General features: G+C 44.7%; 1 protein-coding gene across 5 annotated transcripts in view; it reads right to left on the reverse strand.

Moving 5' to 3' along the window:
- Positions 1–22,637, reverse strand: part of LOC137334860 (DENN domain-containing protein 5B-like) — a 246,399-nt gene extending 223,762 nt beyond the window's left edge. For all 5 annotated transcript variants that reach the window (XM_067999894.1, XM_067999892.1, XM_067999893.1 and 2 more), the window contains exon 1: positions 22,261–22,637. In XM_067999894.1, the coding sequence (XP_067855995.1) occupies positions 22,261–22,366 (106 nt within the window). In that variant the 5' untranslated portion in view covers positions 22,367–22,637. The remainder of the gene's footprint in view (positions 1–22,260) is intronic.
- Between the last annotated feature and the right edge of the window lie 3,925 nt (positions 22,638–26,562).

Genomic DNA, 26,562 nt, shown 5'->3' on the forward strand with positions numbered 1-26,562 from the left:
GTCACCTCTCCAGCTACTTATCATTAACACTATTGCAACGTCTAAAAAGAACAAACTTGCATTTATATAGCGCCTTTCACAACCTCAGGACGTCCCAATGCACTTCACAGCCAATGAAGTACTTTTGAAGTGTCGTCACTATTGTATTGGAAATGCGGCAGCCAATTTTCGCACAGAAAGGTCCCACAAAAAGCAACGAGATAATGACCAGAGTTTTTAGTGATGTTGGTTGAGGGTTAAACATTGGCCAGGACACCGGGGAGAACTCTCCTGCTCTTCTTTGAATAGTGCCACGGGATCTTTTATGTCCACCTGATCGGTTTAACGTCTCATCCAAAAGACGGCACCTCCCTCAGTACTGCACTGAAATGTCTGCCTAGATTACACGCTCAAGTCTCTGGAATGGGGCTTGCCTCTGAGTCAGAGGGTTGTGGGCTTGAGAGTCTACTCCACCCCCTCCCCGCACCCACTGTATCTTGACTTGAGTCGTCATGATCGTCAAATGGCACTTTTATATTGAAGAGAGCGGTACGTGGGCTTTTTACTGCGTCCGCGTACCGCCAATTTCCATCAGGAGGACGATGAAAAGAGACCCGCGTTTCCTGAGCCTCCCACCTCCGCTCTCTGGACCTATGAAAAGTCCTTGGTTCACTCAACGGTGCAGGTCTATATTACAGCAAGTGGTAAGTACATTATTTACAGATAGAGTGAAGTGCAATTCAGCAACAGCGGAGTCATTGGCCAACAGTCAACTACTTAAGACATTAACCAGGCATCAAATCGCAATTCTTCTCCGTTTCTTGTGGCCTTGCTCAGCTGTCGGCCACCTGGAGCCTGCCAAAACAGGCCTAATATTGCAGAGAGTGGATTGCAGCAAAGCAAAGGATCTGCTTTACTGATTTATAACTTTTACAAGGCACAGAGAGCTCCATCTGTTTGATCCAGTCTGTGTGACACTGCATTGGAACTTGACTAAAAGTAAGGAGGGGGGGGATAAAAATGGGCCTTTGCCGCCTCAAGTAATTTAGGCTTTGAGGACCCGAATTACTCAAGCATTATTACTGTTGCGAAACCAAGGGGAAGGCTTAGGGTCTACAGTGTAGATCACTACCACGGATGGGAAGAGTAAAGAGGAGGTAAAAAGAAAAAAATTGCATTCATATAGCGCCTTTCACGACCTCAGGACGTCCCAAAGCGCTTTACAGCCAATGAAGTACTTTTTGAAGTGTAGTCACTGTTGTAATGTAGGAAACGCAGCAGCCAATTTGCGCACAGCAAGGTCCCACAAACAGCAATGTAAAGAATTCATCAGGTGACACCAAGCTTGGGTTTCAAAGGCCTGTAGGTTGTGGGAAGAAGGGAAGACTGAGGCAGGTAAGGAGTTCCACACTTTTAAGCTCCTGTTGAATGAGTTGGGATAGGTGCAACGAATCTTGTTTTAAATGCACCAAGGTAGCAGGGAGATGATGTACTAACTGCACATTAAAAATTGGCACTGGTTTGACCCTGCTCTAAACATTCTGATATGCACAAGTCTTTTTTTTAATATAATAATCAGGCACCGATTGTTTCTGTAGTTTGAGCTGTCACCACATCCCACAGATATTGTTGCCACTTCAGTCATTTGAAACAGAAAGCCTGACTACAGGCCTCAATGCCTGAAAAATATTTGTCGCACAAGTACAACGTACACATTGTGCTTTCAGATGCTCATGACATTTGGCCAGTCTTGGAAAAACCTAATCCCATCGATACTGAAGCCAACTGTTCTACTGTGTATTAGATTAGTGCAGCAACTGTGAATGCAGAAAGCTGACTTACATTCCCTCGACTCGCTGGAGAAATTCCAGACATATTTCAACAGACAAATCGGAAGCTTCCTTATGTCGAGCCATACCACTGCCTACCAATAATATCAGTGGACACCTGTAAGGTTACTTGTTCAGCTGCATCAATGGTATGGCCTACCAACTAAACCCCCTCAATTGGAGTAGCTGGGCAAAGTTACAGAGCATTGCCTAATTGAAATCATTCCTGTGTTAGCTCTGGTCCAACCAATAGACAGGTACAGGAGTGTTGTGGACAAATAACCCAGAGAACGTGAGTTCAAATTCCACCAGGCAGTTTGAGAATTTGTGCCAAGTGGTCATGAAGTTGTCAGATTATCGTAAAAACCCAACTGGTTCAGTAATGCCCTTTAGGGAAGGAAACCTGCCGTCCTTACCCGTTCGCACCTATACGAGATTTCAGTCCCACACTAACGTGGTTGACTCTTAACTGCCCTCCAAAGTGGCCTAGCAAGCCACTCAGTTGTATCAAGCCGCCCGGGGCAACTAGGGAGGCCAATAAATGTCAGCCTTGCAAGTGACGCCCACGTCCCGAGAATAAATTTTTAAAACATCCTCACAACAGGGTACAATAAGACAATTGTGATCTGTGCAAGGAGATCTGTGTTATAACCCTACAGCCAACTGCTGTTTACAAAGATGTGCTCAAGAGAATTAGAGGGAGAGAATATTTGTGCTTGGCTAAAACTATTTAAAATGTATGTACTATCAGCACACACACATCTACGAGCAGATGGCAGTCAGCAAGAGTTTGGGATCTATTGTCCGAGAGCAGTAAACCGGTCTCGATGGAGACGAAAGTCAGCCATAGCGATCGCTGACCCCAACAAATGTTCCATTCTACCTCACACGAAGAGGTTCGAGAGTCCCCAAGCGTAACAGAGGCCAGGCTGAGGGTACTGCCCGACAGTCTTGCAACAATTTCAGACCTGCGGTGCGAGAGGAAACACTGCTCCTCCAGCAGATACACAAAGCCTCACAACTGCTGGTCACAGCGAGGGACCCAAAATGGAATTGATTTCGCTCATCAGCCCAGCTCAGCACAGCACAGCACGCATTGAAATCTTTTTTCTCCTGAATACTTCCGAAAGGCAAGCCATCTGCCACCCACCAAAAAAAGAAAAAACATTGTAATATTATATAATAACTTATCTACAGGACTTCATGGCAGAAAAAAAAAGTTGAACGGCAAATTCTTGCTGAATTTTAGAGTTGTGCTGAGTCTATTTTAGTCACACTGGTTTCAACACAAACCAACACAGCTGATTACAATGCGACCCCGCTCTCTTTTATGTCTGCATCCAAAACTCTGTTGCCCCTATCCTATCCTGCACCAAGTTTTGTTCATCCATCACCCCAGTGCTCGCTCACCTTCATTGGATCCTGGTCCGGCAATGCCTCAAATTTAAAATTCTAATCCTCGTGTTTAAATGTCTTTTGTGGCCTCTCCCCTCCCTATCTCTAACTTCTTCTAGCCCCACAACTCTCCAAGAACTCCTCGTTCCTCCAACTCTGGCCTCTCGCTCTAGCGGCGGCCGTGCCTTCAGCAGTCGAGGCTCTACTTTCTGGAATTCCCTCCCTAAACCTCTCCACTTCCCTCTCCTCCTTTAAAGACTAAAAACTTACCTCTGTGACCAAGCTCTTGGTCACCCCTCCTAATATCTCCTTTGGCTCGGTGTCGATTGTGTCTAATTACGTCTCTGAGAATCGCCTTGGGACGTTTTTCTACGTTAAAGGCGCTATATAAAGTCAAGCTGTAATTGCATCCAGAAAACTTAATATTTTTTGCCCCACAGGCTAACATTGCAACCGTTCCTTTGCCTCATCCATCCCTCAATAGGTGCAACTTACACAAATATGCCCATGACCGAACAGACGTGAGCATTAACTATCAACAACTTCTCACGAAATGGCAGGATACACGTTTAGTTTTGTTAACTCCAGCCTCAAAAGTATTGAGTGAAGCAGCACTCAAGAGCTTTTCGGTACGCCCCATTGTATTTGTCCCAAGGCTTCTGTCACCTTATTGCTGGGAGTTCTGATTGGTGTGTTGCTATTGGTTTAAAATTCACTTCAGTCTTTTAACATGATGGGCACTTGAGGTTGCCAACCCTCCAGGATTGTCCTGGAGTCTCCAGGAATACAAGACTGATTTCCAGGACACTACCATAAGCACCCCAGGAGAAAAATGATAGGGGAATCAAAAAACATTGTGTGTTTTTTTCCCCATTTTCTTTAACAATTTTGTTTTATTCGTTATAAAAATATTGGAGATGGGAAAAAAAGGCCGTTTGACCCATGAATCATCCAATCGGGTGATGAAGAGTCACTTTCCAATTGGCCGTGGGAAGGTGGTACTTTAAAGGATGAACATGTCGGGCGACCAATGGTGGGAGCATGGGGGTGGGGCAATTAGAAGGCAGGAGGTCATGTAATGAAACCTCCAGGAATACGTCCAAACAGAGTTGGCAACGAACGCACAAAAGACTTGAACGTTTTGTGAAGAGAGATACAGTATTTTCCTGCATATAAGGCGACCCATATACAAGATGGCCTCATCCCATGCTTTCAGGCCAAAAACACAGAGTGGGAGTGTGCTCCCCGAATGTGAGCTCCAGTAACATCCCCCGGCAATGACTCGCATACAAGACACTTCCCCCTCGACTTTCGTTCCTCCAATAGCAACTTTCTAGTAAATTTCTAGTCTTATATGAGAGATACTGGGACTACTTCCACTCGAGCAGAGAAGGCTAAGGAGATTTAATAAAGGCATTTCAAATTATGAAAAGCAAAATACTGCGAATGCTGGAAATCTGAAATAAAAACAGAAACTGCTGGAAAAGCTCAGCAAGTCAGGTAGCATCTGTGGAGAAAGAAACAGAATTAACGTTTCAGCTCAAAGGCCTTTCATCAGGACACCAGCATTTCCTGTTTTTGTTTCGGATTATGAAAAGTTTTGATAAGAGTGAATAGGGAAAGACTACTTCCTCGGTTTGGGGAGTCAGGGACGAGGGGTCACAAGTTCAACATTGTCACCGAGAATGCGGAGCGAGGTCAGGAGAAATTTCTGTGCATACAGGGTTGATGGAGCATGGAATGCTTTACCACAGAGAGTGGATGAGGCAGAGACTGTTACATCTTTTAAGGGAAAATTGGATAAATATTTGAAGCAAAGGAGGATGCAGAGCTATTGTGGGGGGGGGGGGGGGGGGAAGAGAAGAGTAGGGAAATGGCATCAGCTGGATTACTCTAGTAAAGAGCTGGCATAGGCATGATGGGCCGAATGGCCTCCTTCTGTGCTGTAAACTTGTACGGCTCTATGAGCATATACGACAAGCTTCTTTCGGTGTTTGACCAAACTCAGTGTTACACCGAGTCAGCTCCAAGGAAAACAAAAAGCTTATGGCCTCTTATTTGTAACCTACAACATTACAAATAACAAGTCACAAATCTCTCATCGAGAGAAAATTCACCCACGGTTTCAAGGATCATTTCTGACTTTAAATGAGCCCATAGCCCGAGGGTGGGGTGGGGTGGGGTGGGTTGGGGTGGGGGGAGGAGGGAGAAGAGGAATATTTATGACACAGGCTGTTGATCTGGCAAGATTAGACAGGCTGCAATACTGAAACACATGAGATTTGATTCTCATATACTGCACACGTTTTTGCCACACACACACAAAAACAAATCAGTCAAATACATTATTTATTGGCTTGGGAGTGCCTACTTAGTAAAAGAATATTCAGATCAGCTGTTCAGACATGTGAATGTTTGGATATTCGGAGATATCCCAGAAATTCCCCGGCAAAGTGTACATTCACAATCTTGCACACTGCAATTTTAAAACACACTCAATAAAACTCAGCTGCCTGAGTCTGAAGGTTGTGAGTTCAAGTCCCACTCCAGAGACTTGAGCACATAATCTAGGCTGACTCTCCAGTGCAGTACTGAGGGAGTGCTGCACTGTTGGAGGTGCCATCTTTCAGATGAAACGTTAAACCGAGACCCCGTCTGCCCTCTCAAGCGGATGTAAAAGATCCCATGGCATAATTTCAAAGAGGAGCAGGGGAGTTTTCCCTGGTGTCCTGGCCAATATTTATCCCTCAACCAACATCATAGATAGATTATCTGGTCATTATTACAATGCTGTTTGTGGGACCTTGCTGTGCACAAATTGGTTGCTGTTTTTCTTACATTACAACAGTGACTACACTTCAGCAGTTTGGGACGTCCTGAGGTCGTGAAAGGCGCTATATAAATGCAAGTCTTTTTACATACACACAAAAAGGCCATAATTAATAGCATGCTTCAAAAACTGGTCAGAGCAATACTGATTACTCCTGGTCAGCTCTCAAAGACAAATCCAATTTTTGCTTCTCTAATTACAGTGGCAGTGGAAAATGAAGCAGGGAAACCTGGTGGAGATAGAGAGAGGAAAATTGCAAATGCTGGAAATCCAAAATTAAAAAAAAATACATCACAAGTCAGTATCAGAGCAGTAAATTACAGGTTAAAATTTCAACCGAAGACCCTTCATCAGAGTCCGTCTCCCTCTTTGAGATAGTGACTAGTCCGCTGCATAACGTCCACATCTTCTGTTTTTACTTCGGGGAAGCCTGGTGCAGCACAGATTACAAGGGACATGGTCTGTGCGTGGTGCTCCAGGCCTCTCAGCTCAACGCATCCCTCTAACCCAGCCCACGTTTAAATGCCAATTTCCCTGACAGCATCAGTGGCCTATTCATCTGATGAGAGCAGCTCTTTATTTAAGACTGTGGGTTGCAGACAGAGGCTGCCTCATCCGTGCATGACACAAGGGGAGAATATTTAAGAGGATAGAAACAGGCTTACGGGCGACTGTCCTTCAAACCAGGACACCATCGCACGTCTGAAAGCGAAACCCTTGGTCACTTGATTTTTCAATTCCATTTGAAATAAGGTCTCTGTGCATGTCTGCATGGATTTATTGCTTTTGAGTGTTCAAACCAGAGATCCTCCCCCACCCCTGCCTCAAAAACGTTCTTCCTTCGTCTCCGGAGTCCTTGTCAGGGGTAACGTTCCACTGCCGTACAATGCCAAGGTGGTCATTTTTTTTTCATGGGTGAAATTCATGGACAGCCAACGCCCGAGTTATTCGGCTGTCGGGAAGCATCCCATCCCATCCGATCCCACGAAACTGCCTTCATCCAACATCAATACATGTGCATTTCCAGCAAGGACTGTCAGACAGAGAGCAGGATCCCCCTCCTTAACACAGGGGCACTGAGGCCAATTTAATGCAGTGCCCCTACCTACCTGAGATGAGGGAGTGAAACCTCAAATTCAGTGAGTTTACAGAAAGCAGCAGCCACACTGCTAGAAGCTGCTTTTATAAATCTGCTTAATCCAGATTCCAAGAATCTGGCAGCCTCGAGCCAGCTTCCCGACATTTACGCTACTTATCCCGATTCCCTTATCTCGGCGGCAGACTCGTAGATCCAATTTCTCATGGGCATGTGGCTTAAGGGAGCCACATTTAGCAGTGTAAACGTCAGGAAGCCAGATGCTGGGCTCCCAGAATCCGAAATAAACAGCATGATTAGAATAACATTCTTTCACTTAGCTTCAATCGTCCTGACTCATTAGGAATGCCTGCGCTGAAGATTTGTGTCAAAAGGGGATTTGTAGGCCAAACAACTCAAAGAAACTCTCATGAACAAAAGACCAGGAAAAAGCAGACAAGGGGGAACCTAAGGAGGCAAATCTAGAATAAGATGTATATCAATGAACACTAGAAATAAGAACTGGATGCCTGTTGTGATTTTGGGGAACTACAATGTGGTGGAAATATCAAAAACATGGCCAAATCCAGAGGATGGAAATGAATATAACAGTCCAGGTAGAGTGGTTAGAAAAGACAAAAAAGTAGGTGGTGTATCTCAATATGTCAGAGGCACCTGGGAGATAAATGAAGTTGATCCTGTGGAAGATAGAAAGCCACAAAACATCTCTATTGCTAAAAGAATTCCAAGCCAACACTCTGGATATGCTACAGACCATCAGATCAATATAAGAAGGACAATTTGTTCTAGGAGGAGATAGGAAGGGTATGTGACAACAGCAGCAACAACTACTTGCATTTATATAGCACCTTTAACATGGTAAAACAGCCCAACGTGCTTCCCAGGAGCGTTAACAAACAAAATTTGACACGGAGCCAAAGAAATTGGGACAGGTGACCAAAATCTTGGTCAAAGAGGTAGGTTTTAAGGAGGGTCTCAAATGGAGGAGAGACCGAGAGGTTTAATGAGAACATTTCAGAGCTTACGGCCGAGGTAGCTGAACAGGAGGAGAAATGGGTACATAACCCATGCCAAAAACTTTGGGGGTGGGAGGAATGACAGCCCTTTCACATAACCCACCCCCCCCCCCCAGTGGTTGCACCATATGTTCTTCTGAAATGAATGAAAAGAGTAAGATACAGGGGTAAACAAGAGACTGCCAACAAATGAGCAGTGCCTGCCATTCTGTTGCAGTATCTCTTGGCTGTTTGGCAATAAAACAGGGATCAGCCGTGCACTTAATGACCTCTGCGGGTAATCTCTCCCCGCGTGCAAGCATCATAGATTAAGAATCTTGTTCTAAAATAAAAATGACAAAACATGGTATCTGATATATCTGTGACCAAGCCTGCTCTGCATAAACTCTCTGAAGAGGTGGATAATGGGGATTGAGTATAAGTATCGCAGCCTGTACTGCGATAAGCCAGTGCCGCCAGCCAAACGCTTCAGAGCTGCGTGCAGCTTTCTATGGCTTCAGCCTAGGCCGAGATTTATTGATTGCAAAGCGAGATGGAATCAATGCAAAATTACAGATTATTTTTTGCTCTGCTTTGCCACTGAAATCCCAGCAGATATAGAAAATTCATGGCAAACTAAACCTGCCTTTTTTTTTGTTGTAGGAACTATTTACGGTTCACCATTCTGAGGTGAGAGATCCTGCAGCCATGAGACTGGTGGCCTCAGAGACGGATTAATATGACTGTTGCAATCCTCCCACGTCCAGCCCACGGACAACGTGCGTGGTGTTCAAAGGGACCGATAAGGCTTGCTTGCCTGGTTGTGGGTCTAAACTAATCAAAGTGTGAATGGCCCTTGATTCCACAGCAAGAGCTGGAAAGTCACTGAGGCACCTATGAAAACCAGTGAACAATCATTGGAACAGAAGTAAAATGGAGACATAGAAGAAAGAAAGACTTGCAATTAAAAAGCCCCTTTCACGACCTCAGGACATCCCAAAGCAGCTTTTACAGCCAATGAAGTACTTTTGAAGTGTAATCATGGTTGTAATGTAGAAAACACAGAAGCCAATTTGCGCACAGCAAGATCCCACCAACAGAAATGAAATAAATGACCAGATAATCTGTTTTCGGTGCCGGTGGAGGGCTAAATATTGGCCAGGACACCAGGGAGCACTCCTCTGCTCTTCCTCAGATATTGCCGTGGAATCTTTTACATCCACCTGGGGGAGGCATATGGTTTAACATCTCATTCAAAAGACGGCACCTCTGAAAGTGCAGCACCCCCTCAATACTGGCACTGAAGTGTCATATAAGTTTCCATGGAACCTTATCAGTGGACAAAAAACAGAATCTTTATGGTGAAGTCATTGTAATCCTCTGTTCTATGACAAGCTCTTTAGCTTGCCCTCTTACACACATCAACCTGGGTGGGACTCCCTGACTCAGCCAATACACTGATAGGGCCTAGACAGTCAGGCTGAGGATAACAACTCTGACTCGATAAACCACACCAATTGTCGTCACTGTGCACAACTCACTTGTGCCACTTCAGCAAGCCCAGTAAAGATTTACCACTTAACTACTCCTGTTCACTGCTGAAGACTGACCTTTGAGCTTTTGCGGTGTTTGAATACCATTTGGTCGCTGGAAACAAACACACAGACATGTTAATTTGTGCGATGCGGGCATGCATGTAAAGGACATGACAGTTTCGAATGATCAGAAGCTGCCGGCTTAGCTTAAATGCCACAGCGTTTGATAGATTATCGGAGGGCCCCAGGTTTCCACAGAGCTGCTGTCAAGCTCTATTCTTTAGTTGGACAACAGGAGGTGGAAGCCTATTGAGCAACACTGAGCCGTTCTCTGTTCTCTTGCCCTGCAGATGGACAGCAAGTGTTTTGATACAAGCATTAATATTCAGTCAAACTCCCTTATGTAAAATAGCATAAATTAATTCCAAATTCTTAAATGGTACACACATCTTCATGCATACAAACTTGCCAATTCCAAATAAATGGATACAAAATGCAAGCATATAATTCCAAGCCAATAGACCACATCCCATTCACCCCCACTGCATACACCACATCCCATTCACCCCCATTGCATACACATCCCATTCACCCCCACTGAAATAGACCACATCCCATTCACCCCCACTGCATACACCACATCCCATTCACCCCCACTGCATACACCACATCCCATTCACCCCCACTGAAATAGACCACATCCCATTCACCCCCACTGCATACACATCCCATTCACCCCCACTGAAATAGACCACATCCCATTCACCCCCACTGCATACACATCCCATTCACCCCCACTGAAATAGACCACATCCCATTCACCCCCACTGCATACACCACATCCCATTCACCCCCACTGAAATAGACCACATCCCATTCACCCCCACTGCAATAGACCACATCCCATTCACCCCCACTGAAATAGACCACATCCCATTCACCTCCACTGAAATAGACCACATCCCATTCACCCCCACTGAAATAGACCACATCCCATTCACCCCCACTGAAATAGACCAAATCCCATTCACCCCCACTGAAATAGACCACATCCCATTCACCCCCACTGCATACAATCCAGTGCACCAAACCACATCCCATTCACTCCCACTGCATATAATCCAGTGCACCAAACCACATCCCATTCACTCCCACTGCATACAATTGCTGACTTGAATAAGCACATGTCCCCAACGTTGTCGCAAAGCTTATTTAGTATGGGTGGGGCGGAAATCACATTTAAACTATTACATTTCTCCTGCGATGCTGTTAATTCATCACCTCAGGTTGCTTGTACCACCACTGACTGACCTCTACCCACCGCTATTTCACCCAAGTGTTACATAGCTCAAAACGCAAACCTGCATTAAGTAGGCTGTAAAATTGTTTGTTATCCTTTGAAAAAGTTTACGGTAATGGAAATCAGACACTCAAGAGTCTAGGGATTTCTTTGTTGTTGGTCTTGGACAGTTTTATAAGGAAAAATTTGTGGGGCTATGGGGAAGGAGCAGGGGAGTGGTTCTAATTGGATAGCTCTTTCAAAAAGCCGGCACAGGCATGATGGGCCAAATGGCCTCTTGCTGTGCGGTATGGTATGACCCTATGATTTGAAACTGTTCACTCCCATCGCAATCCATATTTAGTAAGGCATAATCTATAATTCTGCTGCTGGGTGGTTTTCCACTATTTAATGCACACTGTAGAGAAATCCCCCTGACCCACCTTTACACTTTACTGAAAGCCAAGTGACAACACTGCAATCTCCTGTTATCTGGTTTTTGATGCTGAGCACAGTGCAGTCAATTTACTGATGGATTCCTTCAAGGGTGACCAGCAAATTTTGTGCTTAAAAAAAAATGTTTGTATGCAAAGCTTTATTTTGTTGAAAACCCACATGCTCACTAGGGTTGCCAACTCTGGTTGGACGTATTCCTGGAGGTTTCATCACATGTCCTCCCACCTCCAATCACCTCACCCAGTCAAACATCCTTTCCCTCCCTATCTCTAATATTTTTTATAACAAAATAAAAAGTGATGAAAAAAAACATTTTTTTTGAATGCCCCTAGTGACATTGGCTGAAGACTAAGAACATAAGAAATAGGAGCAGGGCCCCTCAAGCTGCTCCGCCATTCAACAAGATCATGGCTGATCTTCTATCTCAACGCCATTTTCCTGCACCATCCCCATATCCCTTGATGCCTTTAATATCTAGAAATCTATTGATCTCTGTTTTGAATGTACTCAATGACTGAGCCTTCACAGCCCTCTGGGGTAGAGGTTCACCACCCTCTGAGTGAAGAAATTTCTCCTCATCTCAGTCCTAAATGGCCTACCCCATATTCGGAAACCGTGACCCCTGGTTCTAAACTCTCCAGCCAGGGGAAACATCCTCCTTGCATTTACCCTGTCGAGCCCTGTAAGAATTTTGTATGTTTCAATGAGATCACCTCTCATTCTTCTAAACTCAAGGGAATACAGGCCTAGTCTACTCAATCTCTCCTCATACAACAATCCTGCCATCCCAGGAATCAGTCTGGTGAACCTTTGTTGCACTCCCTCTATGGCAAGTATATCCTTTCTTAGGTAAGGAGACCAAAATTGTATACAATACTCCAGGTGCAGTCTCACCAAGGCCCTATATATTGCAGTAAGACATCTTTGCTCTCGTACTCAAATCCTCTTGTAATAAAGGCCAACATACCATTTGCCTTCCTAATTGCTTGCTGCACCTGCATGTTAGCTTTCAATGACTCATGTACAAGGACACCCAGGTCCCTTCGAGTATCAACATTTCCCAATCTCTCACCATTTAAAAAAATACTCTGCATTTCTGTTTTTCTTACCAAAGTGGATAATTTCACATTTTTTCACATTATATTCCATCTGCCATGTTCTTGCCAACTCACTTAACCTGTCCATATCCCCTTGAAGCCTCTGCATCCTCCTCACAACTCACATTCCCACCTAGTTTTGTGTCATCAGCAAACTTGGAAATATTACATTTGGTCCCCTCATCCAAATCATTGATATAGATTGCGAATAGCTGGGGGCCAAGCACTGATCCCTGCGGTACCCCACTAGTCACAGTCTGCCAACCTGAAAAAGACCCGTTTATTTCTACTCTCTGTTTTCCGTCTGTTAATCAATTCTCAACCAGTATATTACCCCCAATTCCATGTGCTCTGACTTTGTTCACCAACCTCCTGTGGGGGACCTTATTGAAAGCCTTCTGAAAATCCAAATACACCACATCCACTGGTTCCCCTTATCTATTCTACTAGTTACATCCTCAAAGAACTCCAATAGGTTTGTCAAAAATGATTTCCCTTTCATAAATCCATGTTATCTCTGCCCAATCCTATTATTATTTTCTAAGTGTCCTGTTATCACATCCTTTATAATAGATTCTAGCATTTTCCCTACTACTGATATCAGGCGAACAGGTCTGTAGTTCCCTGTTTTCTCTCTCCCTCCTTTCTTTTTTAAATAGTGGGATTACATTTGCTACCCTCCAATCTGCAGGAACTATTCCAGAATCTATAGAGTTTTGGAAGCCGACAACCAATGCATCCACTATCTCTATAGCCACCTCTTTCAAAACCCTGGGTCCTTGGGATTTATCGACTTTCAGTCCCATTAATTTCTCGAGTACTATTTTTTTTACTAATTTCTTTCAGTTCCTCATTCTCGCCAGACCCTTGATTCTCTAGTATTTCTGGGAGGTTTTTTGTGTCTTCTTCCGTGATGACAGACACAAAGTATTTGTTTAATTTCTCCGCCATTTCCATATTCTCCATTATGAATTCTCCCGTCTCGGTCTGTAAGGGACCCACATTTGCCTTCGCCAGTCTCTTCCTTTTTACATACCTATAGAAGCTTTTACAGTCCATTTTTATGTTCCTCGCTAGTTTACTCTCATATTCTATTTTCCCTTTCTTTATCAATTTCTTGGTCCTCCTTTGCTGAATTCTAAAATGCTCCCAATCCTCAGGCTTACTGCTTTTTCTGGTTACTTTATATGCCTCTGCCTTTGATTTAATACTATCTTTAATTTCTCTTGTTAGCCACGGTTGGACCACTTTTCCTGTTGGGTTTTTGTGCCTTAAAAGGAATACATATTCCTTTAGTAAGACGAGGACTAGAGGACCTGGTTACACTTCCACTGCAGTTAGTATGGGGTTCAAAGCATGGGGAGTAAGAAAGAGCCTGTCCAAAATAAGTCATTCAAAGAAGAAAGGATTCATGAAGTGATAGACATGAATCAGTAAAAACTCTAAACATAATGTGTACAGAATGTTTCATATTTCTGACATTTGGAAGACTTCACAATGTCAATACTTGAAATACAAACAATTAGGAGATCCCACAAGCGTGGAGATTCCAGGTGCTGAAAGACTTATTCAGATTTTGTAAGCTGGGATGCTTATTAATCCACCCCCTACACAGAAACAGAAGAGATCTGTTAGGCTCAGTACGATACTGGAGAACAATCTAAATATTTGTGCTTAGGCTGTTGTTTTCTTGAAAGGAAATAAAAATCATCATCTGCTCCCCAGAGAATGGAGTAAGCAAATCAAATACCATGGTGCAAGTGTTTTGAATAGAAAAACGTAGCAGATTTGATAGCATGAAGTGCCACGTTTCATATTGCAAAATAGCCCCATTCAATACAAATCATGTACCCCCCCATCCCCATCTCCCCCCCGCCTCCCCCCCCCAAACCCGGGCTGAACCAGGAGAAACCCATTGAAATCTAGTTCCCTCTTCGTGGCCCATTCAGCAACAACCCCCACACACATTGCACACTAATCATCTGGGGTGGCTCTACCCCATGTCGAGACTGCATGGCACTACCAAAATACATTAGTCTCTAAAGCAGCAGACAAGCACAGCAGCACGTACCGACACTAATAGAAAGAAAGAAAGAACTGGCATTTACATAGCACCTTTCACGACCTCAGGACGTCCCAAAGCGCTTTACAGCCAATGCAGTACTTTTTTGAAGGTGTAGTCACTGTTGCAACGTAGAAAACACAGCAGCCAATTTGCAAACAGCAAGGTCCCACAAACAGCGATGTGATAATGGCCAGGTAATCTGTTTCAGTGATGCTGGTTGAGGGATAAATATTTGCAAAGTCACCGGGGAAAACTCCCCTGCTCTTCTTCGATTAGTGCTATGGGATCTTTTACGTCCACCTGAGAGGGCAGATGGTACCTTAGTTTAATGTCTCATCCAAAGGACCGCACCTCCCTCAGTATTGCACTGGGAGTGTCAGCCTAGATTTTGTAGTCAAGTCTCTGGAGTGGGACTTGAACCCACGACCTTCTGGCTCAGAGGCAACAGCATTACCCACTAAGCCACGGCTGGCACAATGCCACTCCATGGAACCAGTCCAGAGAGTCATGTCGCTCAGTAAAGTTTCCTCGCTTCCATAGCGTACCATGTACACTGTATAATATGAATGGATTGTACGTCAGTGTGCCCTGAACTAAAAAACAATTTCAATTACTGAAAATTAAAAAGTGCCCACTTGTCATTCACTAACTTGCACTTCAAACTGAGGGGAGAATAGACTTTAATATTTTTAATTAACACATCAGGCCATTTTCTGATAATGATGAATGATTTCAATCTTCGCTCTTTTCAAAACCCTGAAGGGCTGCAACATCAACCCAACATCAGTATCGCCATTATTCATCAAAAAGCATCAACCTGCATCTAAATAACTAATCATCCTACACGCTAAACAATTCATTGTTGCTGAATCTGAATGCCATCAATCCAATAATCAGGACATCGCAAAATTATTATTCAGCTCCAGGATTGGAGAGAATGCCATGCATTAGGGCAGAGGGATTGCAATGAAATCCTCAGTAGTTTAACTTAAACCACCCAGTGGTAATGATTTGAGCTGCAAAGTACAAATATTTAATGACCTTAGCAAGGCAGACACTGCACTCCATCCATCACCAGAGGGATTCTCTATCAATGTATATAACTTGCACCATTTTTGCATTATAGACACAGACTGCTCCTCTAAGTAAACCTACTGTCATCTTGAACCATCATTGTGTAATGCTACAAAGTGGAGATTGTTTAACGCAAGTGATTGAGTTTGAGCTGAGGAAGAAGAGGCCAAACTATTCAGCTTGGCTTCCAATGGGTTACTTTAGCATCTAGATCGTGTGGCTCAGTGCGAACGACAGCATTACGTGAAAAAGAGCCTCCTGGCATGACTGAAAATACAGTACACACTTATCGTAGCACTGTCTATTTATTTGTCTCAGTGTCTACAGTAAAACAAAGCAACCCAATTAGTGCTAAGCTGTAATACACTGGATGATAGAAACATAAGAAACATAGAAACATAGAAAATAGGAGCAAGAGTAGGCCATTCGGCCCTTCGGGCCTGCTCCGCCATTCAAAATGATCATGGCTGATCGTCTAACTCGGTACCCTGTTCCCGCTTTTTCCCCATATCCCTTGATCCCTTTGGCATTAAGAAATATATCTATCTCCTTCTTGAATATATTTAATGAGTGGCCTCCACTGCCTTCTGTGGTAGAGAATTCCACAGGTTCACCACCCTCTGAGTGAAGAAATTTCTCCTCATCTTGATTCTAAATGGCATACCCCGTATCCTGAGACTGTGACCCCTGGTTCTGGACTCCCCAGTCACCGGGAACATCCTCCTTGCATCTAATCTGTCTAGTCCTGTTAGAATTTTATATGTTTCGATGAGATCACTTCTCAGTCTTCTAAACTCTAGTGAATATAGGCCTAGTCGACCCAATCTCTCCTCACACGTCAGTCCTGCCATCCCAGGAATCAGTCTGGTAAAACTTCTTTGCACTCCCTCCATAGCAAGGACATCCTTCCTCAGATAAGGAGACCAAAACTGCACACAATACTCCATATGTTGTCTCACCAAGGCCCTGCATAACTGCAGTAAGATATCCCTGCTCCTGTACTCAAAACCTCTTGCAATGAACGCTAACATACCATTCGCCTTCCTAACTGCTTGCTGCATCTGAATGCTCGCTTTCAGCGACTGGTGTACAAGGACACCCAGGTCTCGTTGCACCTCCCCTTTTCCCAATCTATCACCATTCAGATAATAATCTGTCTTTCTGTTTTTACAACCAAAGTGGATAACCTCATATTTATCCATGTTATACTACATCTGCCATGTTCTTGCCCACTCACCCAACTTGTCTAAACCACATTGGAGCCTTTTTGCATCCTCCTCACAACTCACATTCCACCCCAGCTTTGTGTCATCTGCAAACTTGGAAATGTTACATTCAGTTCCCTCATCCAAATCATTGATATATATTGTGAATAGCTGGGGCCCAAGCACTGATCCCTGCGGTACCCCACTAGTCACTGCCTGCCACCCAGAAAAAGACCCGTTTATTCCTATTCTCTGTTTCCTGTCTGTCAACCAGTTCTCAATCCATGCCAGTATATTCCCCCCAATCCCATGTGCTTTAATTTTGCACACTACCCTCTTGTGTGGGACCTTATCAAAAGCCTTCTGAAAATCTAAGAACACCACATCCACTGGTTCTCCCCTATCTATTCTACGAGTTACCTCCTCAAAAAACCCCAGTAGATTTGTTAAGATTTCCCTTTCATAAACCCATGCTGACTTTGTTCAATCCTGTTAATGCCCTCCAAGTGTTCTGTTATCACATCCTTTATAATAGACTCTAGCATTTTCCCCACTACTGATGTTAGGCTAACTGGTCTGTAATTCCCTGTTTTTTCTCTCCCTCCTTTTTTAAATAGTGGGGTTACATTTGCCACCCTCCAATCTGTAGGAACTGTTCCAGAGTCTATAGAATTTTGGAAGATGACCACCAATGCATCCACTATTTCCAGGGCCACTTCCTTTAGTACTCTGGGATGTAGATTATCAGGCCCTGGGGATTTGTCAGCCTTTAGCCCCATTAATTTCCCTAGCACTATTTTTTTTTACTAATACTGATTTCCTTCAGTTCCTCCCTCTCACTAAACCCTTGGTTCTCTAACATTTCCGGGAGGTTATTTGTGTCCTCCTTTGTGAAGACAGAACCAAAGTATGTGTTTAATTGTTCTGCCATTTCTTTGCTCCCCATTGTAATTTGCCCTATTTCTGACTGTAAGGGACCTACATTTGCCTTCACTAATCTTTTTCTCTTGACATATTTATAGAAGCTTTTACAGTCAGTTTTTATGTTCCCTGCTAGTTTACTCTCATACTCTATTTTTACCCTCTTAATCAATCTCTTTGTCCTCCTTTGCTGAATTCTGAACTGCTCCCAATCCTCAGGCTTGCCGCTTTTTCTGGCAGTTTTATATGTCTCCTCTCTGGATCTAATACTGTCCCTAATTTCTTTTGTAAGCCACGGTTAGGCCATCTTTCCTGTTTTATTTTTGTGCCAGACAGGAATGAATAATTGTTGTAATTCCTGCACACGTTCTTTAAGTATTAGCCATTGCCTATCCACCATCATCCCTTTTAGTAAAGTTCCCCAATCTATCCGAGCCAACTCACACCTCATACTTTCGTAATTTCCTTTATTTAGATTCAGGACCCTAGTTTCGGATTCAACTATTTCACTCTCCATCTTAATGAGGAATTCTATCATGTTATGGTCGCTCTTCCCTAAGGGACCCCATACAAGATTGTTAATTAATCCTTTCTCATTGCACAATACCCAGTCTAGGATCGCCTGTTCTCTAGTTGGTTCCTCAACGTATTAGTCTAGAAATCCATCACATACACACTCCAGGAATTCCTCCCCCACAGTATTATTGCTAATTTGGTTTGACCACTCTATATGTAAATTAAAGTTTCCCATGATTATAGTTATGCCCTTCTTGCATGCGTCTCTAATTTCCTGTTTAATGCCCTCCCCTACATCTCCACTACTGTTTGGGGGCCTATAGACAACCCCCACCAACATTTTCTGCCCCTTGGTGTTTCTTAGCTCCACCCATACAGATTCCACATCGTGATTTTCCGAGCCAATATCCTTCCTCACTATTGCATTGATTTCCTCCTTTACTAACAACGCTACCCCACCTCCTTTCCCTTTTTGCCTGTCCTTCCTAAATATTGAATACCCCTGGATGTTCAGTTCCCTACCTTGGTCACCCTGCAGCCATGTCTCCGTAATCGCAACTATATCAGAACCGTTAATATCTATCTGCGCTGTTAATTCATCTACCTTATTGCGAATGCTCCGTGCATTAAGACACAATGCCTTTAGACTTGTCTTTTTAAGATTGCCAGTCATCTTAGTATTACTTTGCACTATGGCCCTATTTGTTTTTTGCCCTTGTTTTCTCTGCCTTCCACTATTGCTTCTTCCCTTTCTGCCTTTTGTTTCTATCCTCCTTTCCTCCTCCTTTGTCTCCCTGCTCAGATTCCCATTCCCCTGCCATTCTAGTTTAAACATTCCCCAACAGCACTCGCAAACATCCCCGCGAGGACATTGGTCCCAGTCCTGCTCGGGTGTAACCCATCCCGCTTGTACAGGTCCCACCTTCCCCAGAACCGGTCCCAATGTCCCAGGAATCGAAATCCCTCCCTCCTACACCGTCCCTACAGCCACGCATTCATCTGATCTATTCTCCTGTTCCTATACTCACTAGCACGTGGCACTGGTAGTAATCCTGAGATCACTACCTTTGAGATCCTGCTTTTTAATTTATCTGCTAATTCCTTAAATTCATCTTGCAGGACCTCATCCCTTTTTTTTAAAACCTATGTCGATGGTACCGATATGGACTACGACTTGACCCTAGCTCCTGGGAGGCAACATACCATCCTGGAGTCACGTTTGCAGCCGCAGAAACGCCTATCTGTTCCCCTTACAATTGAATCCCCTATCACTATAGCCCTGCCATTCTTATTCCTCCCCTCCTGTGCAGCAGAGCCACCTGTGGTGCCCTGAACTTGACTCTTGTTGCTTTCCCCTGATAAGCCATCTCCCCCAACAGTATCCAAAGCGGTATATCTGTTTGAGGGAGATGGCCCCAGGGGACTCCTGCTCTACCTGCCTCGTCCTTTTAATCTGCCTGGCGGTCACCCATTTCCTTTCTGCCTGCGTAATCTTTACCTGCGGTGTGACCACCTCACTCCACGATAGTCTCAGCATCGCCAATACTCCACAGTGAATCCACCCGCAGCTCCAGCTCCGAAATACGGTTAGCCAGTAGCTGCAGCTGGACACATTTCCTGCACGCATGGTCGCCAGGGACACTGGTAGTGTCCATGACTTCCTACATAGTACAGGAGGAGCATTTAAACTTAAAAGATCGTTATTTGCTCAGTATAGCCTGTTTTGTGTGGGCCAGAGCAACTGAGCAGCATTTTGAAACTATTTTCTCCCCTCACCTTGGCGTCAATGCTTGCTCGGGTACAGTTCCATGGACTGTTGAGTCCTCTCCGGTAACTTATCAAAAGTACCTCATTCTTCTTGGCTAACTCTAGACTGCTGGCAGTCCATTCAGTCACAAATGAACCCAATCCTGTCCTCACCCTACATCCTCAAACATGCACTTTCCAGCAAACGTTGACAGATAGCGATCAGAAATGGAGCCCTGGACAATTACAGTGCCACCTACTGCCACCTAGCCGACTTGAGCTAACTCAATGGAGATCAGGGGTCAAGTCTGGAACCGTCCTGGTCTATATGGCTCATCCACTCACTGAATCATCGGGGATCGAAAGCACAAAGCATCAGACACCCATTTCGATAACTTCAACCTTTCTGAAGCTTTTTAGGAACATAAGAACAGGAGTAGGCTATTTGGCTCCTCAAGCCTGTTCCGCCTTACAGATAGCAGTTAACTGTATAATCGTTTCACGAACCGTGACCTCTGGAATCACATACAGAACAGTTTGGGTGAACAAAGTAGGATTTGTGTCAAAAATATTGAAAATAAACTGTCACCACAACAGCCCGAACATTGCACACATCTGCTTGTTTAGGATGGTGACCTAAAAGGGTGGTGGAACTCAATATTCAGATTCAATACTAACTTTCCAAAGGGAATTGAATAAATCCTTGAACGGGAAAAATTTGCAGGGCTACCAATGGGGAAAGAGCAGGGGCGTGGGACTAATTGGACAGCTCTTTCAAAGAGCTGGCACAGACATGATGGGCCGAATGGTCTCCTTCTGCGCTCTATGATTCTATGAAAACAGAACTACACAGATTACACTGCCTGTCAAAAACGCCTATTCCACCTGAGCCAAGGCCCGCCCCCCACCCCCGCCTCCTCTCTCCCACAATAAACTGTTCTTAATCCATCTCCCAACAGAAAAAGAGTGCTCATCTGGCCCCTCCATATTCAATATAACTATGAGCAATTTAATCTGCAAAAAACTGTACTGAACAGAAAGTGCAGTTATGTCTAACACAGGCTGCTGTTCTTTTCAATGGAAATGCAGCACATTTACGAAAGGTCGCACAGATCAAACTGTTCAGGATTTCTGCTTGTTTCAACAATTGTTTGTAAAACAACTGAAATCTTTCAGCTTCAATCTTTTATCATTAAAGCTGTTAGCAAAACTGGGTTGGTCGACCACAGCATCAAGGCAGATTTGGGCAGACTACAGATGGGAACAGTAACTTGGCAGAAGCAGCCTGCCTGTTTCCATACTGCAGTTAATACTGCAGAAACAACCGGTTTTATCCAATTATCATTAGTGGAACATTAGCAAGGTTACCGACTTGTGGCTTTCAAAGGAAAAAAACAGCTGGAATTGAAGAATACAATCCCCAAAACACCGGTGAAAATCCCATGTAATAAAACAGAACTGTTCAGACACCACTAACCAGTGAACTTGAGCATACATTTACTCCAGAACCAGCAAAACACCCTTCTGCTCCCAGTACATCCCAGGCTCAATTCCCTGATCTCAGCCAGACCAATGATGCAGTGCCCCTGGTTTAGGGAAGAGAGGGGGAAAAAAGGAAAATCAGAAACAAGAGTTTTCCTGCTCCTGATGGTAACCCCCCCCATCACCACCCCCACATTTGCTGGAAAACACACCAGTGCAGACAGCAAATGAGGGTGAGATTAGAGCTCGGCTGTGATTCACGCTGTGGTCGAACAGCCCGAGGACCAACACCGCCTTGACTCCACTTGGACAAGGGTGCCTGGAAGGAAGGCTGCCAATATCTGCGGAGGTCTACCCCAACAAGAGTCAGCTCTTTTGGGGGAGAAGGGAAAGGGGGAAGAAGGAAGAAAGGGGGAAGAGAGGAAGGGAATGGGGGGGGGTTTAAATGAATTGAAGCAACTGCTGTAACCCAAATTAAACAGAACTACCTAATGACACACACCAGAAACCCATACTTATCCAAGTATGAATCATTTTGTCTGAATTGTGTAACAGAAGGGCCAACACTGACACAAACAACCGGCTTTATATTTGACTTTGAGTGTTTACAATCACTCAGATATCTCCCTCTGGGCACATTAAAAGCAGCCCGAGTGGCAGCCCCATTGCTCGGGTTGGGCAAGGCTAAGGGGCGATCGTTCGCTTCCAGTCCCCCTCCCTCCCTCCCTCCCTCCAGCCCTTCCAAAACCCGCTCACATACCAGAGAGCTCGTCGGGCTCCAGCCCGCTGTCCGTGTCGATGCCGGCCAGCACGAAGTAGTCGGCGAAGCGGCAGGATCCCGAGCTGGAGCTACTGGTGCTGGTCATCTTGGCGGCGGCTGCTGCTTGCTGCTGAGCTCGGCTCCGCTCATTCTCTCGCCGCCTTGCCCATGGTAGCGGCTCCCTCCCGGGAAGGGGAAGCGAGCTCCAGAGCCTCTCCTCTCTCTCCTCCCCCAGCCCCGGGCACTCTGCCGCTTGTCCCGGTTTAAAGTGTGTCTTTTGGGAGCCGGAGCTGCTCTCTTGCTGTAATGCTCTCCCTGTGTCTCTCCCGGGCGCTGTGCTTGTTGTTCTGCTCTCACTCTCAGCTGTTTTTTTTTCCTCTCTCTCTCTCACACACACTCTCTCTCTCTCTCTCTCCCTGCTCTATAACCCCAACACTGACGCACTGCGGGCGCCACTTTCAAAACCAACCACAGCAATCCAACTACATCATCAAATCCCTCTGCCCTGTGTTTTTTTTAAAAAAATGCATTAATTTCTTATTAAAATGTATTAAGTGCCAGCCAAGGCTCAGTGGTAGCACTCTCACTTTGGAGTTAGAAGGTCGTAGGTTCAAGCCCCACTCCAAAGACTTGAGCACATACTGACACTCCACTACAGTACTGAGGGAGTGGCGGTCGCTCCGACTGTCTGCCTCTCTTCCGCGGAATTCTCCGCGCCCGGGTGGCCCTGGAGAGGGAGCACGCGGTGTCTGCCGGTACGCTTGAGGCTTTCCGCGACCAGTGGGCACCGCAGGGGCTGGAGTGCATCCTGGACCGATATAATAAAATTTTAATTTGACAAAAAAAAATACTGAGGGAGTGCTGCACTGCCCGAGGTGCCGTCTTTCGGATGAGCCTTAAACTGAGGCCCTGTCTGCCCCCTCAGGTGGATATAAAAGATCCCGTAATACTATTTCGAAGAAGAGCAGGGGAGTTCTTCCCGGTGTCCTGGCCGATATTTATCCCTCAATCAAAACCTAAAAATAAATTATCTGGTCATCATGACATTGCTGTTTGTGGGAGCTTGCTGTACGCAAATTGGCTGCTGCATTTCCTACAAAAAAGTACTTTGAAAAGCCCTTTGGGGTGTCTTGAGGTCGTGAAAGGCACTATATAAACGTAAGTTCTTTCTGTTCTGACTCCCCCTCTCTCCAAATGACTTCCAGGTAAAAACTGAAAATGCTGGAAATACACAGTAGGTCAGTCAGCATCTATCATGAGATGGGGTTAACATTTCAGTTGTTAAGACCCTTACTCAGAACTGTTGAAGGGTACACACCCAAAGTGTGAATAATCTGTATTTTCTCTCTGCCTGGTGTTTTTTTTAATATTTCAGATTTCCGCCATTTAGTTTTTTTTCCTTTTTACTTTGAGGTTCAGAGGTAAAGTCCGACAGTGCATTCACACTGCAACGACAACTTGCAATTATTTAGCTCCGTTAACGTAGAAAAATGTCTCAAAGTGCTTCATGGAGGCAAAATCAAAAGTGGAATCTGAGCCAGAGACGGCAATAATAGGATGGTTCAAAGAGGTGTGTTTTAAGGGGGGTCTTGAAGGAGCAGTTAAGGGAGGGAATTCCAGAGCTTGGGGCCTAGGTGATTTAAGGCACAGCCGGTGGAGTGAAGGTGGGGGGAGGGATGCACAAGGCCGGAATCAGAGGAACGGCTACTTCAAAGGGGGTTATACGGCTGGTGGAGGTACAGAGATAGGGAGGTGCAAGGCCATGAAGGGATTTAAACACGAGGGTGAGAAATTTAGCGTTGGTGTAAAGTATTTTCAACTTTTCATGGATGCTAAATTGGAGTAGAGTAAATCAGGTGTGAAGACCTATACTGACTCCAGTGAGGCAGAGTGAGACTCCCTCTTCCAACGAGTCAGTCCCACTCTGCTTTACTCTGGTGTCAGGTCAGGCTATGTTCTAACTCTAGACTCAGAATGCATGTCAGCCGTGGCTCAGTGGTAGGAGAAGGTTGTGAGTTCAAGTCCCACGCCAAGACTTGAGCGCATAATCTAGTGCTACACTGTCAGAGATCCCATTTTTCGGATGAAATGTTAAACCAAGGCCCATCTGCCCTCTCAGGTGGATGTAAAAGATCCCATGGCACTATTTCGAAGAAGAGCAGGGGAGTTCTGCCCAGTGTCCTGGCCAATATTTATCCCTCGACCAACATCAATAAAACAGATTATCTGGTCATTATCACATTGCTGATTGTGGGACTTTTCTGTGCTCATATTGGCTGCGGTGTTTCCTATATTACAACACTGACTACATTTCAAAAAGTATATCATTGACTGTAAAGCACTTTGGGATGTCCTGAGGTCATGAAAGGCACAATATAAATGCAAGTTTTTCTTTCTTTATGATTCTACAATACCATTTCAGTCCTTTTAATGTGTTACTGTCCTTTAAAGCACTTCAGACTAAGTGTGAGCAGGTCTGTGACACTTACAGCGCTATGAGCCATGAATTTCCCAACCTGAGAAACTTAGCTTTGGTGTAAAGTATTTTCAGCTTTGCATGGATGCTAAATTGGTGTAGAGTAAATCAGGTGTGAAGACCCATACTGACTCCAAAGTGAGGCAGACTGAGACTCCCTCTTCCAACGAGTCAGTCCCATGATATGTTCTTGAATATACTGTGCAAAACTTGTCCACGATCTGGTTTTTGTGAGCCCTTCCTATTACCATTCTATTTCTTATTTTGTCTTTAATGAGTTTGACTAATTTATCCTTGTAACTCAGTTAGATTGTTGTCTTATGTACTACTGAGCTTCTGTGAGTTGTATCGCTCTGCTGAAAGATATCTGACTTGAGTTCATGTGTACCATTATAACCATCAAGCTTTGGAATCAGGTTTGCATTATGCGGTGGGGAGAGACTTGCTTTTCAAAGCAATATTCTGATTTCAAACAGTTGTTTTAGGGTCAACTGAAAATTAAGTACCAAAAACGGTGGGGCTCTTTACCATGTAGCTTATTGTTTCAGTTGTATGACAGGAAGCAACAATTCAGAACATTGTTAAACGACATCAGCAATATAGTGTATGTGGGAGATATAGCATATTGGAGCACCAACATGTAAGAAGAGGAACTTGCATTTGTATAGCACCTTTCACATCCTCAGGACATGCCACAATGCTTCACAACCAATGAAATACTTCTGAAGTGCAGTCACTGTTGCAAACATAACAGCCAATTAAAGAGATAAATGACCAGTTAATCTGTTTTTGGTGGTGTTGGTTTAGGGATAAATATTGGCCTGGATAGTAGGGGAACTGCCCTGCTCTTCAAATAATGCCACAGGATCATTTACGTCCACCTGAATAGACAGATGGGGTCTTGGTTTAATATTTCATCTGAAAGACGGTACCTCCGACAGAGCAGCACTCCCTCAGTACTGCACGGAAGTGTTGTCTTGAACCCACAACTTTATAACTTAAAGGCAAGAGTGCTACCACTAGGCCAAGCTGACAATAACATAAGTTGTGGGGCACTGATTCTGTGCCTTTGATTCCTCCCCCTCCCCTCACTGCTGATTGCAACCATCCTTTGCTGGGAAATGTCAAGCACTCCCCTGCTGAGAGGAAGGGAAAAATCACAGACAGTCATTTGCAGATAGCTCTCCTTTTAGGAGCTAGGCCCTAATCCATCAATTATCTCAATGGGGGTGGAGTGGTGGGTAGGTTAAGGAGATCCAACTGGGAAAAGAGAAAATAACTCAATGCAATGTAGTTGTCTGAGAAAGACGTGGGTTGTAACATGGTGACAGGGCATTGAAGACTATGCATTCCTCACTCTCTGTTCTCAATGCCCACTTCTCCACTATTGCAACATCTGCAACCGTTTTACGCTTTCCATACAATATTAAACATAAAGTCCCAGGTTTGAGTCACGTTATGTGCTGAGATGCTTTACAATTGGCCTCAGCACTCCTGGGTTTGGGAGGGGAGGGCGGAATCAGCCGGAGTTCCATTGCTAATCACTGTCCAGTGACCAATGCTGGAGAGTGCACATGTGTGAACCTTGGGATCAGACTCAACTGTCATGACTCCCATGGTGGGTTAGCCAACTGCCATGCACTTTCTGGGCTCACGCTTGAAGAATGGCCACATGGCCAAGATGCAGAAGGCCTGCCAGTGCCTGTGGAACCTTACCCCAGCAAGTATCTGCATCTTTGGAAGAGGAAGGAGAGATGGAGCCAGCTTTAGGCACCCACAAAGTCTGAGACTGTGGGAAACCTCCTTGTAAAGGGTTTCCCAGCCTT

Source organism: Heptranchias perlo, chromosome 18 (assembly GCF_035084215.1).
Source record: "Heptranchias perlo isolate sHepPer1 chromosome 18, sHepPer1.hap1, whole genome shotgun sequence".
Taxonomy (NCBI): domain Eukaryota; kingdom Metazoa; phylum Chordata; class Chondrichthyes; order Hexanchiformes; family Hexanchidae; genus Heptranchias; species Heptranchias perlo.